A 23505-nucleotide genomic window follows, 5' to 3' on the forward strand; every position below is an offset into this window, starting at 1 on the left:
ATTTCCAAATGTCCTTTCCCGAACCTAACGCAAAAGCCTCCTCGGGAGAAAGCGCCATTGGGCTTCTTTCCCCTACTTCCTGCTTGAAACTCTGAAGTGATGCCTAAAGGGACAGCAGCGTCATGACAACCAGCAGGAAAGACAAATGTTAAAGACAGCAAAGCAGGAAGTCAGGAGGAGTCTGGTCTTCAACAACATCCTTGAGCAGCTGGACCCGCCTGACTGCCTGTTTAGGAACATCTTGTTATAGATGAAAAATAAACCTCGAGTCATATTTTCTACTCTTGGCAAGCAAATACATACCTAATTTATACAATATTATTTGGGAGAAAACATACTGCAAATATAAATCAAGCTTTCTGCTTTAAAAATATGTCATTACAATTTGTTTTATAATAAAATAGTAATCATTCCTATTCATTCTGTTTTTAAAAACTTATTTATATAGTGCATTCTGCTGTAGATATGTACCGTAGGTCTCCAGTCCTTTCTTCTCATTGATGGTGAGAAGTCACAGTAATTAACTTTTTTGTCAGTCATTGTAGGCCAATGCAATGCTTTATTGGTGATGGTTTATGACATAGTTTATTAAGGTACTGAAAAAAAGCTTTTAAAAAAGCACAACAAAATGAAAAAAGAAAGGCCTAACTCGATTAGGAGCTAAACATATAGCTATTAATAAACTAAGACCTAAGAGGAATAGTCTGAACAGTGAATATTACATTTGGTCAATGGGCCAGTGGAAAAGGAACTTAATTAAATTACCACAGCTTACTCAGTTATGGAAAAGCCCCTTACTCTTGTTAGTTCCTTATGACATTTTATAGCATTTAAAATGAAAGAACATGTAAATTTTTTGTACCTGGCAAAGCTAATAGTAAAAACTATAAATTTTTAATGTGATCCTTCCAAACTGACATTAATACAATATTTAATGGAATCATGCTTATCAAGGAAAAATCTTGTGACACAGAGGAAGACTTCTTTTCTGATATTCACTAATAAAATCACATTATGACTTCACATCAAAGTCCATCCTTCACCAACAGTTTTAAGAATTAGTATAAGGAATATAGTGTATATTACATATGCTGATACTTTAGTCTTCCAAAATGAATTAAACTAAGAGTTTTGGAATATTGATGATTTTGATCACAACAATAATAATTCATAATATTTATTGATTGAAATTTAAATACTAGATGATATACTCACTCTACTATCTTATTTTGATATTATTCATTTAATTCCCCCTCCTCAAAAAAGAAAGGTAAAATTTCTACCTCCATTGTCCATATGAGTTTACCAAGGCAAAAAGGAATTAATCAATTTGTCCAGAATTATGCAAATAATAAGTGGTCCATAGAATCTAAAACCAGGAAATCTGATCTCAAAGTCTATAATCACTGTGTGTGCTAATTCTCTTAAATTCAACAGCCCAAACTTCTGTAACCCCAACATGTTTTTAAGCTAGTGGATTGAAATGTCATATAACACATTCTTCTACAGGTAAGTCAACTTTGCAAAAACTGGCTCATTTTATTAAGGGCGACATATTTGCTCCAGTGGTTTCAGGAACCAACTACATAAATTTCCAGAAAGTGAAGTCAAATCTGCAATAAATTATAAGGGATGGTTTATTTTAACATCACTAAAGTTTTGAAAACATGGTATTTTAGGTATTACCCTTACTAAATGACATCAATAAAAAGTAGTCCAGGCCTTTATATAACTACCCCAGCATTAGAGCAGAATATTTATAAATACAAGAAGATTATCACATAACATGGTAGATAAAAGTAAGCTATTTCTACAAAAAATATAAAAAAGTCAAGTGGTTTTGCTGCCTATAAATACACTATCATAAGAAAAATGAGGACACAATGAATAACCAAGGATGTATCTTCACTGAAAATATTTTCCAAATGACACAAAAATACAATTAGAATTTTGACACAACCATAAGAATTAAAGAAATATAATTGAGGAATAATGACAAATAAAATACTAATAAGATGAGAAAATCATGGTTAAACCAATCTCATTCATCAAGATCACTGTATTTACATATATGGCACTTAATAATTTCATAAAGTATATAATTTTTTGCCTTAGCAAAAACTAGGACAAGAAACATTACTTACATATTTTATTTTTAAAATATATTTTTTATTTATTTTTAGAGAGAGGGGAAGGGAAGGAGAAAGAGTGGGAGAGAAACATCAATGAGTGGTTGCCTCTCATGTGTCCCCTACTGGGGACCTGGCCTGCAACCCAGGCATGTGCCCTGACTAGGAATGGAACCGGTGACCCTTTGCTTCACAGGCCCACGCTCAACCCACTGAGCTACACCAGCCAGGGCTACTCATATATTTTAAATAAGAAACTTTTACTAAAGCATGTAATTTGACTTAGCAAAGACAACATGGCCAGTTAACGGCAGAACTGGATTCGACCTCAGCATTCTCTCTACCTCAGCCATGCAAATATAGGCTACTTACAGTGCCATTTAAAAATTTAAGACCATGTATAACCTCTTAGCTCAAGGCATTTTCAGTATAATCAAACTGTTAACGTGAGAAACCATAGAAACCATGTAAACACTGGAAGATACTGCTTTCAAATAAGTTTAGTTTATACTCTTTCCATAAATTATTTTTCAAGTTATTGGTAGATCTGTGTGGGTTACATCAAATAGTTAATTAAAATGTTAAGAATATTGTCAAGAACTAGTGAAATAAAATTTGACAAAAAATTAATCAAATATTTTAAAGAAAAAATACTAGAAGTAGAAGCTTGAAAATTCATGTTTTTAAGTAGGTGGTGGAGGAGTAGGAGTGGGGGTGAGGGGGGTAAAAAGTGAAAATCAATGAGTTTGGAAACATTTTCTTACACAGGACTTCTATTCTGCAGCACATATTTGAATTCTTGGGATAATTTAGAGACATAAGTGGAGAAAATATATTACTGTTTTCTAAAAAAAGGAAATTAAAAAAAAATATTGCCAAAACACACAGGTAGTTGGTGGAGGATGCAAGACATGAAAAGTAGAAAGTAACAGAAGACAAATATCCAACAGAGAATTTTTAGGAGAGGAAGAAATACCAGAAAATAAACATTCATTGCCCAACTAGTAAATAATAGTGTGAGAATGTGATCAATTTGAAGGATTTGATTTTCAAAAAACAAAAGACTATAGTTGATATTATTACCAATGAAGTTATATTTCTTGGAAGATTTCTGAATGTCTAAGAAAATTATTTTTTAATGAACCATTACACAGCAGAATAATATACCAAAGGAAACATTAAAAGTTCACACAAGTCATTAAAAATTCTTCAGGGTCAAATAACATTTCATGTCTCAGCTCTGCATTAAAGGTGTATGTGTAGCTTAAAAATAAAATGTAATATTTAAAATAAAATATAACTTATGTTTATAAATAATGTGAGATAAAACATTACATGTATAATGTTAACAGTAATACAGAATTTACCTTTCTCCACTGTACGAGATTTTATTCTCCCAGCCTCCTAAAACCCTCTTTTTCCAACGTAAAACCACGTTATATTGGGGCATGGCAAAGTGAATGCAGAAAGGCCATAAACCCACTCCTATGGCCCATAACTGCTGTCACAATTCATGAAATGAAATTCATACAGGGAGATCCGGAGTGCATCGCTGGGGAGAAAGGAGAGGCCCTGGGCAGCCCAGGAGGGGCTGTGTTCCCAGAGGGAAGGACAGGTCCCAAGAAAATACTGGAGGCAACAAACTGATGGCCTGGGCTGCTAGTGTGGCCACAGTGGATTTCCCTACCTTCAGGTACAGAGTAAACAAGCCTGCAAGTGGCTGTGTCACGTTGCCCTGGCAACCAACAGAGCTAGCCTGGTGCCTGGCTGCAAGAGGAGGGAGTCTGCTTGCTGGAGGATGGCCAGGACGATTGACAGAGGAAATAGAAACCCTCCTACTCCCCTCCAGAACATGGTAGCATCAAGAGGTGCAGACCTGACAGACCAGAGGCAGCAAACACAAGGCCGGAGGGCCAAATCCAGCCCTCCACCTTGTTTTATCTGGCCCAGCACCTTGTTTCTGCTGGGTGGAAGCCCCAAGCTCTTACTTAACTGTTAAGTAGTTACACTTGTACAGTCCTAAAATTACATTTGGCCCTTTGAAGGCAACTGTGAGGCTGATGTTGCACGCCTGCCCTACCGGTGAAAATGAGTTCGACACCTAGTCACTAGCCTGACGAAAAGATGGATTGGCTAAGGCAGTTGGACACTTCCACAGCACAAGGAATTTGGGGTCCAGATTTTTAAAAAGTCAGGGCACAGACTTACTCCTTCTCCTTTCCCTCACTTGCCCCATCAGGACCCAGCTCACCGGGGCCAAGTCCCACGTGCTGGGCCATGCCCTGGGAGCATGCCCCACAGAGGCATTTTCCAAGCTGCACAGACAGGCCAGGACTACACCCCTGTCTTCCTCTGAGATCCGCGCACAGATGAACACATGGACTGAGCACTCACCAGCCCCAGGGGCTGGGACAGCCTCAGAGGAAAGCCTGCGAATGGGGCCCCTGCATGACAGGCTGCAGCATGTGGCAGTGGCTCCCAGCCCCTGGTATGGGAAGCAGCCACAGCTTGTTGAAGTGACAGAAGCTTAGAGCACAAGCACACTGCAGGGAGGGAGCCTGAAGCTGGAGGGCAGCCTGCTTAGCAGCCTCATGTTCTAGAAGGACAAATGGGGATGGAGCAGAGGTTTCGGAACACTGTTTCTGGTTTTGGGAGGAGCTGGGTTTTGTCTGTGTGAGATTGGCATGGAGTGGTGGAGCCCGTGCTCCCCCAAACTGTGCAACATTTTAATAAAGATCTTTTTTCCTTCCCACCGATCTGTGTTTTATGCTTGTGTTCAGCTGTAGGCAGTCCAACCCCACTTTTTAAGTAACAAAATGTGTCAGGGAAGGCATTTTCAACAGCTTATGCGCTATGCTTTTTTCTAATGCTTGCAGAGTAGGAACCACTGTATGAGCAGGAAATGTGTAACAACTCAGACTGACCTCGGTGACACACAGAAAGAAAATCCTTGAGCCATTAAAAAAATTGACTTATCTATACCTTTTTTTCCCAAATCAGTTTGAAATATACTTTAACCAAATGTACGCTAACCAAATATGGGACAGAATTTACCAATCTTTACTGAAGTAAGTTATTCCTATGACAGCACAAATCAAAATAACAATAATAGTGGTAGCTCTTTATTATCCTTCAGTATGCTCAGCAGAAGGCACACACACACTGACATTTTGTAATTTCAGGCAATCCTAGCATCTTATTAAATAGACAGTGTCACTAACAATATCATCTCCATGACCATAAAATGTGTCATTTAATTTTAACATATCAAATTTCTGAGATTTTACTTTTTCTTCAGTCATAACTTTATTCCTTTAAAAAATTTAAAAGACAAGTGGGGCATGACTCAAAGTGCTCTCTAGAACTTAATTTCAAACTATAGAGTGCACATGTATAATTAAATGATTTTAAATACCTTCACAGATTTCTTCTAAAAAAGGTTGAAAACTCTAATTTTAATCGGACACTTTATTTTCATATCACTGTTTCTTTAAAAGATTGTGTTTTGAAGACAGATATTCTAAATATTTAATACTTTTTAAAAAATTAATTATAGCAACAAATTCTGGTTTAAAATAATAATTAAGGGCTATTTACTTTTACTGAAGCACATCTAATCTGATTTATAAATGTACTTACCACGTCAATGTAAAGCATGTTTCAAAAGCAAAATGAACTTAAATTATATTCATTTAACCCATGTCTCCTCTTGCAGGAGAGACAAAATGAACACAGAGCACAACAAAATGAGACAACAATGTTACATACACTATTGTTAGTTCACCACTACTGTCCATAGACCTTAAGTACCAATCAGGTCATAACACTCTCCTGCTCGGAGACCTGTAGTAGCTTCTCTTGGGACTAATAATTGAAGTTCTGGCACTCAAGGCTGCCCTATACCTTTCCCACCTTACCTTTCTGCCTTCTCCACATTATATATCATACTCTTCAGTCCAAGTCTGAATTTAGAAACTCTTCTGCTACTTATTCTCTTCATTTTTGCATCCTTAAGCCTGCACTTTCACCGGATTAAATACCTCTTCTTCATCTTCAGCCTTCAAACTTCATTAAGGGCAAAATTAAATTTTATTTAATTCAAGTTTTCAATATGTGTTCCCTAGCAGCCTAGCCAAAAGTGGAGCCTGCTTCCAGGAACTTCCACTTGCGACCTCTCATCTAAATTCCTGCCATCACACCTTAGTGATTGACCCACTTCCAGTTTTTCCCCATTTCATACTTTCTCCAAAGTCAGCCAGAGTAATTTTTTATCATAACATGTAACTGTGATCATGTCATTCTCATGCTTAAAATCCGTGACTCTCCATTGCGTATAACAATTAAGTGCAAACACATAATACATTAAAAAGTGCTACATTCTCCCATCTTTACTCTTCCACTACCAACTGCTGCAATTCCTTCTTTCCCCATTACCTCATACATACTCTACCTCTAGCCCTAGGACTGTCATTCAATACCTTAAAGGTAGCAAGTTTTCTCTTTCTTCTGTACTCTGGGTCTTCTAACTCTGTTCACTGTTCCAACAATACTCTTTCCATCTTTCTTTGCCTGGCTAACTCCCACTTATCTTCCTAAGCCTAGATTGTGTCCACCATACATCTTTCAGTCTCATGGCATATGCCCTAATCTACATCACTCATCACTGCTTATGTAAGTGGGTTTTTTTGTTCTGTCACTGGATTATGAATTTTGCTGACTGGGAACCACTGAGTTTTTTATTCACCATTGTGTATCCAATGCCTGGCATTGTGCTTTATATAGAGAGGTTGCTTAATTCTTATTTATTAAAAGTATGGATATCTCAATAACCACCATTCTTTTGATATTTGCTCAGAAAAGGACTTTTTGATGTTGTTCAAGACCAGGCCTATTATTAAGGCATTAATCTATTGACTGGCACCCCTCTCTGCTCAGGTAGGTAACTAGCTGATCTGATATTAAACTTAGACCCAAGTAACAGAAAGAAAAAAAATCATTGCCATTTCTTAACAGACTAGAGTCTTCATGACCATACATTGTGTTAAGGTAAGTGAGCAAGAAATGTATTTAAATAAATAAAAATTTGTTGGTAATAAGCAGAATATCAGAATAACACTCAAAGCACAAAATCATGTTCAAGTATTTTGCCAATTGGTTTTGAAAAAATGGGCAAGTATTTTATCTCACAGATTTTAGTTTGCATGTCCAACAAACAGAGGCTTTGATTAGATTATCATTAAAGTACATTTTATCTCCATATTTCTATCATTCTAATTCTATTATTGAATCAGGTGACAACTAAGATTCAAAACTGATAAATGTGTTTTTTTTTCTTCCTCTCAACTCTTTCTGGTTGTGACAATACTATGGCTTCTACAGCAAAGAAAATAAAGAAGCATGCTCTTTCAAAGGTAAAGTAGAATATGGTATTTTACCAAGCACATCCAAGAGAGGAAAGACATCATATCCTAAGTAAATCACAGATTCGACTAAAATACAATACATCAACTGGTATCTGTACCACCGATCTGACATAACCTGAAACATAGGAAGCACTCAGTAAGGGTTAGGTCCCTTCCTTTGCTGGCAATTCAGACACATTTTAAAGATAAGCTAAATTCAGCTTGTTAGATGGAATTAAAAAATTTTCAGTAACTACATTGAAAACACTGGATAGACATAAAAAATTCAAAATCAAAATACATCCTCATTTTTAGCAAATTAGCCTTAAAAACTTCAGGCATCTGAACCTCTTCATAAGGAATGATTCAGAGACATGGCCATTCTACAATTTACAGGTTATAAAATACTAAAGCCTTCCCTAAATGAAGAGACTAAGCTATATAAGTTTAATACCTCTGATTTTCCTTTAATGTACAAAAATTAAAATGGACAGTAATGAAGCACATTTGAAAAAAAGGACACTGAGAGAAATTGTGGAGCAAAGCAAAACCAGAAAGAAACAGATAACACATGTTAAAACATTTTTGGAACTGATAATGCTAATCTGAATAAACACACATATATAAAGAGACTGCATCATTTTCTCTCTACATTCTCTGAGCAGTGCTGCCAAGTACGGAAGGATTGGAGCCATTTCTGGGAAACTGCTGAATCAGGAGTGTGAGTCAGAAAGTAAACCCTTAGCGCAGAAAAAATACTAAAAAAAGTGCTGATAGCTCATCCACAAACAGACATGCATTCAGTTCATAAGGTCCATGCCTTCTCTAGTCAACAAGGCACCATGCCCTCTCCCCTTTCCAAACTCACCCCTTCATATTGCGTATTTGGAAGAAAGTTTCTCTTCCAAGGGGACAAATTTTACCTGTATTCCAATGTTGAGGTAAAGCACTGACTTGGTACTGCTGTGTCTCTAAAACTAATGGCACATTTTCTAAGTTAAATGATAAAAGTATTACAATAAAAATAAAACAAAATAAAATAAAGGTCTTAAAATGTTAAAAAATAACTTAGAGACATATGAAAAAATTGCTTGGCAGTCATGTAAGGGAGACTAAGAAGCCCTTTCTCCAAAAGCCTTTGATATATAATCACCCTTGGCATGGTCTATGCACTGCTCTTCTCTGAAGTTAGCAGCAGAAGTGGGTCATACCTAAAGCTACCCTCAGGCTTACGAGGATATCTTTGGCACAATAGGTGCAGCAAATGCACCCCACATACAATTAGCGCAAGGTGATGCTCAAGGCTAAGTCACCCTTGGACAACAAGGAATTGATCGTTCTCCTTCCTCCCGTGCCCCAAGAAAAGATCTTCCCAATGTTGTGCTACTCCATCACCACCATTAATAAGTATTACAGTGCCACAGTTTATAAAATAACTTCACGCTTATCTCATTTGACATTTATTTTCTAAAGCAATAGTAACAACAGCAGCAATAATTTCCTACTTGAATTTCAGTTCTAAGCATTCCTGTATGAGCTGAATGGGTTAATGACCTGAGCTCTTCTCGACAGTGCCTAAGGCATAGAAACAACAAAATAATAATTAATCAAAGCAGAACACTGTTAAATTGGGCCTAGGATCTTTATTTGTCAAGATGAGCTCACTCTATCTAGATCTCAAATCATACTCATTGTGATCTCCTACTAAAAGCATATTTCTGTGTAATCTCTGCAACCTCCACAAACTTTAACTCAGGGGAAAAAAGCCCTCAATGAGTTTAGCTGAATTGACTAATAGCCTTAGTTAGCCTTAGTATAAAATCATGAAAATTGTCTCTCTGAACTTTTCAGTAAGCATAATGGTATGCCCTCCTATGGAATGGTAAATAACCACACAGAGTGTTCTGGTCTAATGCATGTGCAGCAATTTCAATGAACAGAATTCTCTGCATCAGTGAATGGTACTAACATCCTTGTTTGGCATTTATATTACATCTTCACACAATGTTCCACAATAGCTGTTACATCTTGTTCTTGGTTATGATGATGAATAGCAACGCATTTTAATTCATACTCCTGATTTCCACTCTTTTCTACCCATGTTAATTGGCATTTGGCTACATTGATCAGCACAGTCTGAATTGAAATAAATAGCTTCATCTCTGAAGACTTCAGATATTTAAAGAACTATGATATCTTTCATTTTTTATCATGTGTCAGTGTGGTAGATTAGGCCAAAATATTGCCTTTGAGTAATTAATTCAATAAATATTGGTGGCTTTCATAGTTGCTGAATTGAAGAGTTCTCAAACGTGAATGTTCTTAATAAGAATCACCTGGGTGCTTTTTAAAATGCAAATTTCCTGGGCCATAAACACCAGACATTTTAACACTATAATTCTAAGCAAGGACACAGAGGTCAGAATTTTAATAAGCATCCCACAGGTCCCAGGTAGTCCCAGGGTCTCACTTTGACAATCTCTAAAAATTAGTCAAAGTTCCTTGTCATTGAGCTATGCCACATCTTAACCAAAATTTTTCAATTACAATTCCCCTATGCCTGCATTTAACAATTAACCAGATTATTCGTAGGTTTGTTGACATCTTTTAGTCATATCAGCCATAAGCAAGATTTTGACAAATACAGTGTCAATGTTCTCCAACCTACCTCACTCCAGTTGTTTACCCTACCAACCTCCTACACGAAGAAATGAGAAACTTCCTTCCTCAGATGCTAAAGATTGTACTAATTAAATATTCTATAAAAGATAGCAATGAAAATAATAGAGAAAATCATGTAAGTGAATATATTCTTTTTATGTCTTTTCAAGACAATGTTGACAAAAAGTAGGAAATTGGTGGATTAACACCCATCATGAGTTTGAAAGACCTATCCCACTATAAATAATGCACACTTATCAGTGAACCTGAAACAGGCATGTAGGAAGGTTTCACTGACAGCCTTGGACTAAGTAGGGTGACCAGCCATCCCAGTCTTTCCAGAACTCTTGATTTTTTAGCACTGAAAGCCTCAAACCCAAAAAAAGCTTTCAGTCTCAGGGCAACCAAGATGATTGACCACCCTATTTCATACCTCAATATTTAGGCATTAACTTTTTAAATCTGTTGAAAATTCTACAATGACCCATCAAAAAGAAAATGATAGTGTAGAATCTTATTTAGGAATTGCTCATAAAAATTGTGTAGATTTAAAAGGATCAACAACCCTCCAAAAATTGTTTCATTTTTACTCAAAAAATAATTGAAAATGTATCTCTAGTAGAGCGGAAAAAAATCACAATTAGGAAGCAATAAACATTTAACAAATATAATAAAAGTTACTGGGAGGAAGTACTTTGAGATTTTTAATATATATGCCCATGTGTCATGGACTTTTGTCTGATAAGATGTAAACTCTTGTGAAACAGCAACAATTACTTTAAAACGTAGCATCAATGTGGGCAAAAACAGGAAAACCAGAGGGATAAACAAAATGCCCCTGACTTAGGCTCTGGCTACAAGCATGAGAAGCTCACAGCTAATGACTCAGAGCTGCAATGAGGAAGGATGAATACAATTTCTAATGGGCAGGAGAGTGCAACCTCATTTACCATCACACTAGGGGGTTTGTTGATCACTACCTTCTGACGAATCACCACCTGATTAATTAGTTAATAAAGCTAAATATTGTAGAATCATTCATGGAGGAAAATGATAAGCTCATCTCAATTATGCACAAGTTAAGCTTCTGCTGTGTTCTACTCATTAGACAATTCCAATGTTTTTTCTCTAGTAAAAAGAGTCAATGGCTTGTTCGTGCTTTCTTCTTTATTTTTCTCAATTTCTTTTGATTCTTTGGGTGTCTTGGCTTCTTTTAAATAGCCTGTGGAACTTCAGAGGGAAGAATCCTGAGGCCTTTTTTCCTATTCCTATTTAATCATAAGTTAACAGCTTCAAACCAGAGGTTTTTTTCATTATTTTCAACAATCACATAGTTGCAGAACCAGACAGTTTCATGCAGGACCCAATTACCTCTGATCTGGCCTATTGTAACAGCCTAATAACTGGTCTGTCTCCGGTCTCAGCCCCACTCAATCCATCCTCCACCTGCTGCTAGAGGGATCTTTCTGTCTAGTAAATACGATGATGGCCTTCTTCTGCTTCAAATCATGCAAGGGCTTTATTGCTTGAAGAATTAGGTGCAAATTATGACTCAGTGATAAGCTCATCTCTAGCCAGTTCCCCTCCACCTCTTCTATGTTCTGACCATACCAAATTATGTGACTCTCCTAACAAAATAAATTCTCATTGGCAGCCTCTCTGGCCAGAACACCCAGCTCCCCTGACCCTGCTGATGAGCTGCTGTTTCTTCTTCCTGTCTCAGCTCCTGCCATGCCCTTCAGGAGACCCTTCTCAGCCTTTTTAAGAACAAATCCATTGGGCACCATTATTTTAGGCCCTTATGCTAGCCTGACATATGCCTTTGTGAGTACATATGGCTAATACTAATTTTAGCTCAACTCTTTTTCTCCCTCTGGACTATGGACTTCCTCCTTAATCATCTCTGTACTATCTCACACCTAATATAACAGACAATAAACAAGCGTGTATTATTTTACTTCCTATAAGATACAACTGGTAACTTTGAAAGCAAGCTAATAAAATAGAGAAGTCTATTAAAAATCAATTAAATTTTTCAAGTTTATCTGAAGCTGACATAAAGCACATATAAGATAAGAATGATAAAATTATACATGTATACTGCACAAAGAAAATAATTTGATGGAGTATATTGACTATTAGGGACATGATTTATCACAACTGTGCTAATTCTACAAGCAATTTATGGATAAAAAATTGCAAGCAAAGTAAGCAATATTAACTGAGAATTCATGAAATAAAACCTATAAACAAATTGAGTAATTTCAATTTCACTAATAATTGAAAAGAAAAAAACAATGTCCAACTGGCCAAAATAAAAATAATTATAATATCCCTTGTTGGCAAGGGATGAGGAAATGGGCACCTTCATGTATCACTGTAAATTGCTACAACCTTCTAGATAGCAACTCTAATATATAACCCAAAACCCAACAGATTCACATGCTCCTGAGAAATTTCATCTCTAAGAGTTTATATAAAATATTAAAGTTGTAAAGGTGGTACATAAATTAAAACTCTAAGACTATTTACCTTATTTTAAAAGGAAATGACTAAAAATCTCAGACTAGGAGATAGGTAATAAAAATTAAGATAGATTCATATATTAGCAAACAATATGGGCATTAAAACTAATGATGCAGAATTACAATTTGTCATGAAAGGTGTTAACACTATATTCTACAATAAAGCAAGTTCTAAAACAGTACATGTGGTACAATAACAATATTCACATAATACAGTTGCCAAAAGGTTGATGTGATCAATGTTTACAATACAGTAGTTGAAATTAAAAGTAAACTTTTTATTTTGCATACTTCTATTTTTCAATTTTGAGCATGTATTTAATAGCCCTTTCATTGTAAAAACAGTTTTTTAAAGTGAGTTTTTAAATAAAAACACACGGCCTAACGTACCCAAGGAAGAGTGAATAAAATACGGCAGCTAATGTGCCATGTGAGAGAAGATGAATGCTATCCTAGGCAGTGAAAATGTATTTACCGCAGACACCAGAGTCAAGAGTGAGCACCACTGAATGGACATTACAGGAGGAAGAGCAGACTAATTTTCTCAGGGAGAAATACGAGCACTTAGTTATGGCAGTCATTATAGGTTTCTGAGCACAGGTATATCATGAAAGTAGTGTTGTAAGCAATTTGCCAAGCAGTAGTGTGCAATCTGCATATAAGCAGACATCTAGAGACAGGATCCACTCCTGGGATGACTGCTGTGATTTAGAAGTACATTATGTGAGCTGAAAGAGGAAGAGTTAAATTGAGAGACTTTGCAAACTAAGAGAGAGGAACAGCCAGGTACACTGGTCCTTCGGAGTATTTACTGACACCTCTACCTGGAATGCCCTTTTCCTAGGCGTTTTCCTTGCTGTGTTTGGATCCAAATGCCACCCTCCCAATCCCTACACTTAGGGAGATTAGCCCTCCCTGATCTCCCTATACTTCCAATCCCTCTTGACTTGCTTTGTTTTTGTTCCACAGCACTCATTACTTTCTCACATTCTCAATGTTTTGGGTTCATTTTGTTATTGGTTTCCTACATACAGCATATATGTAGCCAGAGGGGAAAGAAGGTAGAGGATGGGGAAGTGGGCAAAAGGAGATCAGATATATCATAACTGAAGGAAACTAGGCTTTGGGTGGGGAGCAGGAAATAGAGGACCTGGATACTGAATTATAATCTTATAGAGCTGAAAATTATATTGCATCATTAACCAATGTTACCCCAATAAATTGAATTTAAAATAATTAAAAAGAATACATGTACCGCCAGGGCAGCAATTTCATTTTGCTAATTAATATGTCCCCTGCGGTCTAGGATAGTGTGGATCCTGTAATAGATGTTCAACAGATATTTGTGAAACAGGACAAATTAATAGGACATAAAGAGAGAGGGGTGGTGGGGGAGAAGTCTGGGATAAAATTGCAATCTCTTATAGAGACAAACTCTGCCAATGAGGATGTAATTTGAAAGTCAGCTGATAACTTGGGTGTTTGGACAAATTGACTCTGGAGTAAGATGTCCTGAAAATGAATAGCAACTATTAATATAAGACTGTCGTTTGTGAGAGGGTCCATAAGCTGGAGTTAAAAGGAAGAGTGGACTTGTGAGCACTTTGTGAATTCATTTTTTTAAAAGGCAGGTAGCTAGAGTCTAAGGAAAAGAAGAAAAGGGCAGAGATGTAGGAGAGAGGAGTAGGAAGGAGCAGCAGTGCAGTGCATAAGAAGTAACTAGAAAACATAAATTAAAGAGTGAGGGACAATGTGGTGTCTCAGAATCCAAGAACAGCCTTGCAAATAACATGACCAATAATGAGACTGCGTATTTTTTTCTTGCAGAAAGGACTGCAAATGTTTGAAAGCAAGTATAACCAGTGGGATTTTAAGTATTATGTATGGTAAGGATGGGAGTTTGACTCACAACATAACTAGCTATAAGAGATGGTTTCAGAAAAGAATAAAGATGCTCTCTTCCACAGACACTAAGAAAGAAAAAAGAAAACTATGAGAAAAGGGTTAATGAGAGTAAAAATGTATAAAATTGAAGTGTTACATTCTTTTGATAGAATAGGTGGAAAGACGATATGCCGAGTAAGGGATAGAACAGCTGGGACTGGGGGCATGGAAGGAGAAAAGGGTCCAAAATAGCTCCCCTGGCGAAAGAGCCTGGGAGTACAGAGAAGACAATTAAAAAGACTGCCAAATGGCAGCAGAGAGCAGATTGAAGTTTGAAAGCATCCAGTTCTAATGAGCCAAATCTGCAATGCTGTTTGCCTCTAGCAGCGCTCTCTCTCCTGGGAGAAGAAGCAAAGAGAGCAAAAGTTAGAGGCAACCTGTATTTAGTAATTGGCTGGATGAGCAAATAAGAAAAGGTTATTAATAAAGAGGCAAATATTGTGTTCCTTGTTGGCAGCGAAAATCCAACTCATTTGAAGCAAGGAGGACCACAATGGATGAGTCTGATCACTGAGAAGTATTTCCAAGGGAGGCGGGAAAGTAATTATTGTGACTCCTGAGCTGAAAACTAAAACTTTCCAGGAAATTAGAAAGCTTCTAATCCCTCAACTCCCCTTCCCCCCACCCCAACCACTCCTGCTAAAACTATAGGAATGAAAAGAATCAAAAACTAAATGAAAGATTTATTTAGAAGATTCTTGTCAGCACACTGCTGAAGTGAACAATTGTGTATGTGTGTCCATGTGTGTGTGTGCACATGTGTGTGCTGGGGGTAAGTGGGGATGATGGAGACACTACCATCAATGCAACAAAAAGTGGCACTATCTAAAGTTTTATTCATTTCCAACACATTTGGGATCACTCATTTTTAAATAAACAGCTTGCAGAAAAAGTAATTCTGGTTTTTTTTGTTATATACAGTTTAAGATTACTACATTATTACTTTCATCTAAATGCAGGCCTTGCTTTCTAAGCAAACCTTAACGCTTCTTGCTGGTGCAATGCAATCACCACAGTGCAGAGGCAGCCCTTCCACCTCTCTGACTTCTCACCAACTCCGCAAATTTTCCATCTGCTCCAACCAGCTCTCCCTTCTTTTAGTTCTTGGAATCAGCCAGGCTAGTTCTCAGCGCAGGGCCTCGGCACCCCAGCTTTCAGCAGGCATGCCCTGTTCTCCCTCCAGGCAGGTCCAGGAGTTCCTTCTTGACCCTCAGGTCTCTGCTTAGGTGTCACCTCCTCAGAGATGCTGTCCCCAATCTTAGGATATACTCTTTTTTCCCCACCACCTTGTTTTGTTTTTTATTCCTAACACACGTTTATCTAATAATATCTTGCATACTTGTGTTGTTATGTGGTCTGCCTCCTCCAATTAGAACGTCACCTCCAAAAGAAAAGGGATTCTGCCTGTCTTGGTCGCCACTATATCGCCAGCATTTCAAATACTTCCGCGCACACAGTATACATCCAAGTACTTGTCTAATGAATGAGTAAATCATAAAAAAATAGTAATTTAATGATAAATATGATAGAAAGTTACCTAAAGTAAATATTCACAAGATTGTGTTACAAAAAGCAAAAGGGGTAAAAATGGTATTGTAAATATCTCAAAATATCCCAAAGGATCTTATCTGTCTTCTTCTAAGCAATAAATATTATGAGAAAGTAAAATTTATTGAGAGTGAAAAAAGAGGAGGAAACATCCTTAAAATTGAATTTACATAAATATCACTAAGATGAGAAATGATCAAATGGACATAAAAATGTTTTTGTTACTTTTACCAGGCCCAAAGAGGTCTGAAAATATAGGCGTATTTTGGAGTATTTGAACAGTGTGGGATTTTAATTAGAGTAAATGTGAAAACAAAGTATTGAATACATTTTTCATGAAATAATTTCTATAAATTGTGTGTATGAAGGTTTTGCTCTTTGTCTTGCTATATTAGATCTAGAAAATAAGCTTAATTTAGAGGTTATAAGGAAGCAGATTTTAATCTCTTCTTCAAAAAAAGGAAATCTCTAAATAAGAAATTCAGTCTCCATTCAAGTTTTCATCTTTTCTGTGAAAAGTATTTTCTGCCAATTCATTACATTGGTGGTGCTGTTCTGTTTTAAAAGGGAGGTGGAAGGAAGGATTGTAGCAAAACCTATAGTCCTAAGAAAAAATTTCATATTAAAAAACTTCTAATACTTTATATAAGACATTACATATTAACCATGATCCTTTGAAACATGAAGACATGCAGGTTACATCAGTAATACATCGGTAAACGTAAAAAACAACCTGCTTCAATATTCCCATAAGAGGCCCATGTAGAAGTCAAAACTCAAAAGAATTAATAAAGTAACTTCAGACAAATCCAATATGAGAGACATCCTACAAAATACCTGTCCTGTACTCTCCAAGTATGTCAAGGTCAAGAACATAGAGTAAGATTGCAAAACTATTCCATCTTGAGACTAATAATACAAGCAAACAAATGATGGGTATACTCCTGTGAAACCAGGGGAGGAAAGAGCTATTATTCAAATTACTAGGAGATCTAGTGACACTTGAACATGGACTGAGAGCTAAGTAGTTATAATTGTACCACTGTTAAATTTCCTGATTTTTAAAACTGCATTGTGATTTTTAGGGAAATGTTCTCATTCTTAAGAAAGAAACACAAACTAGAGATAAATAGGAAAAATGAATGAATAGATAGATTGGTGGGTGGAACTAACGAAAGACTTTTAAGGCCATCAAGTGAAACAGAAACTTCACTAATGTCAGTGACTAGAATAATAAAAAGCAATTGGTAGGTTATAAGCAAGTATGTGAAGATAGAAGCATATATTATAAGAAATAAACCAATTAAAATGGCAGTATCTATTGTTTAAGTTCTAATAATATATTATTACATCAATAAATAAGATGACTAAAAATTGTAATTAAAACATAAGATTTTAAAATCAAAAGCCTTTGTAAAATTGATTGCATTTTTATGATTATATGGCATCTTAGAAATTCACTATGGCTTTATTTAAATTTTAAGCTTAAAAACTAAATAAAGGACTTAAACCATAAAATAGTCTGCAGAAATCAAATTTCAGCCGTAGATTGATGAGTTAAATATGTATTCACTAGCCCTGGCTGGTGTGGCTCAGTGGATTCAGTGCCGGCCTGGGAACAAGAGTCGCTGGTTCGATTCACAAGCACACGCCTGAGTTGTGGACCAGGTCCCCAGTTGGAGGTGCAAGAGAGGCACCCACACATTGAAATTTCCCTCTCTTTCTCCCTCACTTCTCCCTTTCTGAAAATAAATAAATTAAATCTTAAAAAACAACAATAATAACACCAAATAAAAATAGTTTGCTTTTAAAAATAATATGTACTTACTATTCTTAAAAATCTTAGTTTTTTTAAATATTTTATTTTATTTTTTTTTTTAGAGAGAGGGCAAGGGAGGGAGAAACAAGTGGAGAGAAACATCGATGTGAGAGAAAGACTGACTGACTGCTTCTCACACACACCACCCCAACCAGGGACCAAACCTGCAACCCAGGCATGTGCCCTGATCAGAAACTGAACCAGCAACCTTTCACTTCATAGGATGACAACCAACTGAGCCACAATGGTCAGGGCAAAAATCTTTAATTACTATAATAAAATGCTAGAATATGACAAGCAGTTTCAAGGTGGTTACTATATGATTCTTACTTTAAAGAGAAACAAAAGAAGCTTATAGAGATTAAATATCTGGCCCAAATTTCAAATACGTGTTATGTGACACATGTGGGAAAATTACACTGTCTTCTCCCTGCTCCTTGGACAAAGCTTTCTACCAACGGGATGAATATTTGTGTAAAATTTCTCACCTTGGCATGAAGCTTGAATGTTTCCATGCTACTCTCAGTAATACTATAGTTTATACATATTAATTAGCATTTTAAGACTGTTAAAATAATATTGGTTAAAAGTAGAGAACTAAAATATTTTTTGCTTTCGCATTATTTGTAAGAAGAGTAAACTCAATTGAGGTATGCATATATATACATATATATGTTTATAATCATGTTGATATTATATTATTTGTCTCAGACACCTATGAGGTTCCAAACCAACCAGGCAATGCTTAGACTCCAAACAATATACTCTGATTTATTGTTTCTTTCCTTTTGTCAAGAGTAGCCAATTATATTTGGGATATACCAATATTACTTTGCAAATTAGCAAATTAACATACAGCATGCAGCTTATCCCAAAGCAGAAAAAGAAAAGCAGCCTTTAAAAACGTTTTGGTCAAGGTTCAGCTGGGGAAATCTACTGACCCACTTTGAAATTAAAATGCTGCTTTAGCACATATGCCCACACACGCATGTGCACACACACAGAGGAAATTTTCCACTGAGGTTGCACATAGCAGCATATCAAAGCTCTATCAATGACAGCCTGAATCACCATCCCTCCCCTAGGCAAGAACGTGCGTGCCGAGTTCAGGCTGCTCACTAATTATGCTGAATGTACTTTAACCTTAAGTCTATAAACAAAAATTGTGATTATGGAAAATCCAAGATCTTAATAAAAACAAAACATCATAATCGTTTTTAAGAAGACGTGTCAGGTGCCTTTTGCTTTTTTGCAGTGAGTGCTCCTGAGTTAATGTTACAGCTGTCATCATCACCACACTCAATCTTCATATTAAAAGTCGTATCAATTTAATATTATGAGAAATGAGGCAAGTCATTGCTTTCACCACCGTGAACAAGAAATTTAACACAATTCATGACAAGTCTTGTGCATATAATATCATGTCATTATGAAATAAAGAAACTGGGTGGCATATCTATGCTCTTACTCACCAGTTGTTTCCACAATGCCTTCTAGGATGACGACAATCTCGAACTGTTCGCTTTGCATGCTTCGCTGGGATAGGTCGTAAAAGGGGCTTTTGGCATCGATCACGTGGCAAATCGTGAGGGGGGAAACAAGAAAAAGTTGATCTGCCCCTGTACTAAAACCTACATCCAGTTCAAGTTGATCAAGGGGAAGGAACTCACCCTCAGGTGTCTGCCGAGACTAGATAAGCACACAGAGAAAGAGAAGAAATCACCACTTGTACTGAAATTTTCAAGGCACTCCAACAGTAATTTACATCATTGCCAACATTCTGCACTATCAATCATCTGAAACAAACTCCAGACAAATCATTCTGCAGCTATAGTCTGGCAAATGGGCCGAAATCCCACACAGCTCATGTGAAACATCCATGCATTATTTATAATATACGACTTACTATAATTACCATTTCCTAACTCATGAGCTTTGGAGAAATGCCTAGTCCAACAATGGCTGCTAGCACAAACTGTGCAATTGAATGTACGTGCTACTGCTTGACATAAATCACTGCTTGGTAACTCATTGAAGCCCAGAATTTTTCTCGCAAAGCAAATAAGCAGGCGATTCTTATGGAGTTTGTTAAAGCTGAAAAAGTTTGGTCATAGTTTAAAAAGAGATTTACTTCATTATTACAAAGCAAAACTTAATAAATTATTTTCCAGAACTCTTGAAAAGTAACAAAGTTTACTTGTTTAGCTTGCATGCTAAACTCTGAAAGAAAATTAAGTATAACTATTTAAAATTAGCAAGCCATGAAAATAAACCTATGTTCTTTCTTTTCTAGTCATTTTCATTTTATCCTCTTATCTGTTACTCATAAGGATCATGTATAAATAAATATTAAAGTTTGTATAATGATGTTGATACAATAAAGGATATATTAAAAAGTTACATACAGAAAAATTTATTTGGTGTCAGGTTGGGTGGCTTGCTGTTTGTCAAATTGGGCTTGGAAATATCCAATATATTTTAACAGGCTCTTTGCAAAGCTAATTCAATAAACAAAACAGAATTTGTAACAGATCTGTCCAAAGAAGTGGTAGTTTGAAGAAAAAATCCTTACTCTCAAAATTCTAAAAAATACATTGGCTTTTTAACGTGGAGTAAATGACTATGAAAACACCCAGAAATGTGGTTTAGCAAGATGTCCTCCATGGCAAAACAAGACCAAGAATTTCAAATTGGAGGGGGATCGTTAAGGCAGCAATTGCTATAGAGTCTGGACAGCCAAATCAATCAATTACAGAGACTACCTTGTCATTAATGAGACTCAGAAATTTTACCTGTATAGAAAAAAGATCCAATGAAAACACTGAGAATATTTTTTCTCTACCTTGTGAATAGTTCATTTTTTACAAAGACAAAGACAAGATTACTGATAAGAAAAAAATCCATGGAAAATCCTAAAAGTGCAAAAATAAAAACAGTACCTCTACCAACCAATGTTAGGTAAAGCTAGGTATTTCTAAGCAAAGGAGTCGCTTATGTTTCTAAACCTATCCTTCCTTAATCATTAAAGTACAGATGAGACCAGCATCTTTCCAACCACACCGTTGTATAACAAGTATTGACTCATATAACACAGTAAAAAGCCAAAATTGAAGCAAATAGAAATGAAAACAAAACCCTGCCTCCTTGCTCTCTCACCTACGAAGAAACAGGTGCTATATAAACACAAGGTGGTGTTCCGACCATTGTAATTAATGAACAAATGGTTCATTACTAACTAGTCTAAGCTCAGCATTTTCAGTACTCAATGAAGGTATTCGGAAAAATAATTCTTTCAAAACTCAATTTCCTATTTGTTTAAAAAATAATTTTCCCCAAAGGAGGTATATTTTTCTAATAATGATATATGTACCTCAAAATTAAAGTTCATCTTCCTTTTATATATTTACACACATATATATTATGTATTTATGCCTATGCTTCATTCTAAAAGCCTTCAACTAAGCCACTAACTTTTACACTCCCTGATCATCCAACAGCTTATGGGAAGAAGTGGCCCAGAAACAGGCAGCCTATGAGAAGAATTGCAACCTAGAGTAAAAAACACTATGTCTTTAGCAAAGCAGTTAATTCCTAGAAAGGTAATTTAAACTTAAATACACATGAACACGCTCTATTAAAACTCCATATACCTTCTGACATGAAAACAATCTGTCCTATGTTCTCAGACTTACAGCTAACCCCACCACCCTCACAGCTTTATGTGCTATCCAAGTCTTGATAAGAAAAAGTTGACAGCTATATGTATTACGTGACACTTTGGCTAAAGTGTAACACTGCATCTCTTCAGAAGTTGTTTTCCATGTTCATATACTTTTCAACTAAGTGAAATTCCCTGCACATTCATTGAAACTATTTCTCAGTGAATACTATCTAATTTACCCTTCCTTTAAAGGACTCTGAGACACTACAGACAGCCACAGTTTTATCTCTCAGATCTTTATTTAGGCCATGACATATTTCAACTGTATATATGTATTACCTCCCTGATTTTTGTTTGCTTCTTCTACTCTGTAATAGACTGAGAGCTTATAAATCACTGTAAATTAAATAGGACACTTTTCTATTATAAGAATGAAGGATGTGGTTTTAGTGTGGAAGACACTTAATGTCGTGGGGTTGTTTAAAGTCTGAGCTGCAGGTTAGAGCAAGGTTATATCATCAGTGCTCAACCAAATTTGTATGATGCTCCAGAAGCCTACATGTGCCTATACAACCACAGTACATTTTCAGAGGCATACACTTCTACTCTAGGCTTACAAGAAATTCTAACCTAGGTTTTTCTAATTCTGATGCAATTCCAGAGTTTTCTGGTGCAAAGGGGAAAAATGCTCAGTTAGTTTTAAGTCTCTTGACTTGCATAAGCAGGAGAGAACTTTTGTTCAAGGAACTGTGATACACACATGTATAAGAAAAGAAAAAAAGAGGAGTTCTATATGCACCTTTATAAAATTAAATCATGATCTTTACCTTGAGTATATAACTCAGTAGCATTGATATTGTATCAGTTCCTGATTTTCTTACTTACCTATCAATTACCTTATTTGTCCAGAAATTTTGCTAACAGACATAAGAAATGTTAGATAAGATCTAATTTAACCTTTATTATGTTATCTTAATAATGTTGATATAAGAAGAAATCTTCCATTTATAGAACAATTTGTTGATGGTCCAAATTATCTCTAGTTCTATAAACCTCCTAATTTCAAATAGAACACAGGACCATAACTACTTTCTAAATAAAAATGTGTAAGCAGGTATGATGGAAATCAACAATCACTCAAAACAATAGCTAAAGATGGGGATTAATGCAGTAAATTATTGAATTTCTAAAGCCTGGATAACTCAAGTTGATTTCCATTGATGAAATAATCACTTAGAATCACAAAGTTATTGAATGAATAAGAAAGTATAAAGCGATAGAAGGAAATTTATTTATAAAAAATTGGTAATTCCTAGAAGTTTAGAACATAATTTAAAAACACTGGAACTGGAGGTAGATTTAATATAACTTTTATTTTCAATTGAATTGAAATTGGAGAAGGCAATAAAGATTTTTCTGCTATTTGAAAGGCTTTCTGGTTGACTGAATTATAACAAATGTTGGGTACTAAGAGAGAAATCAAAGAAATCTAGTTTGTTTTCCCTTATTGTATAAAAAATTTATAATTAGAATATCATGGATTTTTTAGTGAATTTGTACAATTTAGGTTGCAAAAATAATTTCTAAGTTATATTTCCTGAGGAAAATATTGCTATTTAACAGCAGCACTTCTATTATACACATTTTAAATTATATGCAAATAAACGTGTAGAATTTAAGACTTGTTCCTCACTTTATATTCACGGGTAGGTACTTATTTCAAAGAAGCAGCTAATGTCAAATGACTTTGAACTGAGAGTCCAAAAGAGGCCTACAAGATAATTAACTACAAATCTTCCTACCAGTAGAAAGGATT

At 35.8% G+C, this 23505-nt stretch overlaps 1 protein-coding gene across 1 annotated transcript in view; it reads right to left on the reverse strand.

The window, feature by feature from the left end:
- The window catches only part of KCNJ3 (potassium inwardly rectifying channel subfamily J member 3), a 137073-nt gene that overhangs the window by 106491 nt on the left and 7077 nt on the right, over positions 1–23505 (reverse strand). The window contains exon 2 of the mRNA XM_037027827.1: positions 19501–19717. Coding sequence (XP_036883722.1) covers positions 19501–19717 — 217 coding nt within the window. The remainder of the gene's footprint in view (positions 1–19500; positions 19718–23505) is intronic.

Source organism: Sturnira hondurensis, unplaced genomic scaffold (genome assembly GCF_014824575.4).
Source record: "Sturnira hondurensis isolate 20B ecotype Veracruz unplaced genomic scaffold, ASM1482457v3 Scaffold0019428, whole genome shotgun sequence".
In the NCBI taxonomy this organism is placed as follows: Eukaryota; Metazoa; Chordata; class Mammalia; order Chiroptera; family Phyllostomidae; genus Sturnira; species Sturnira hondurensis.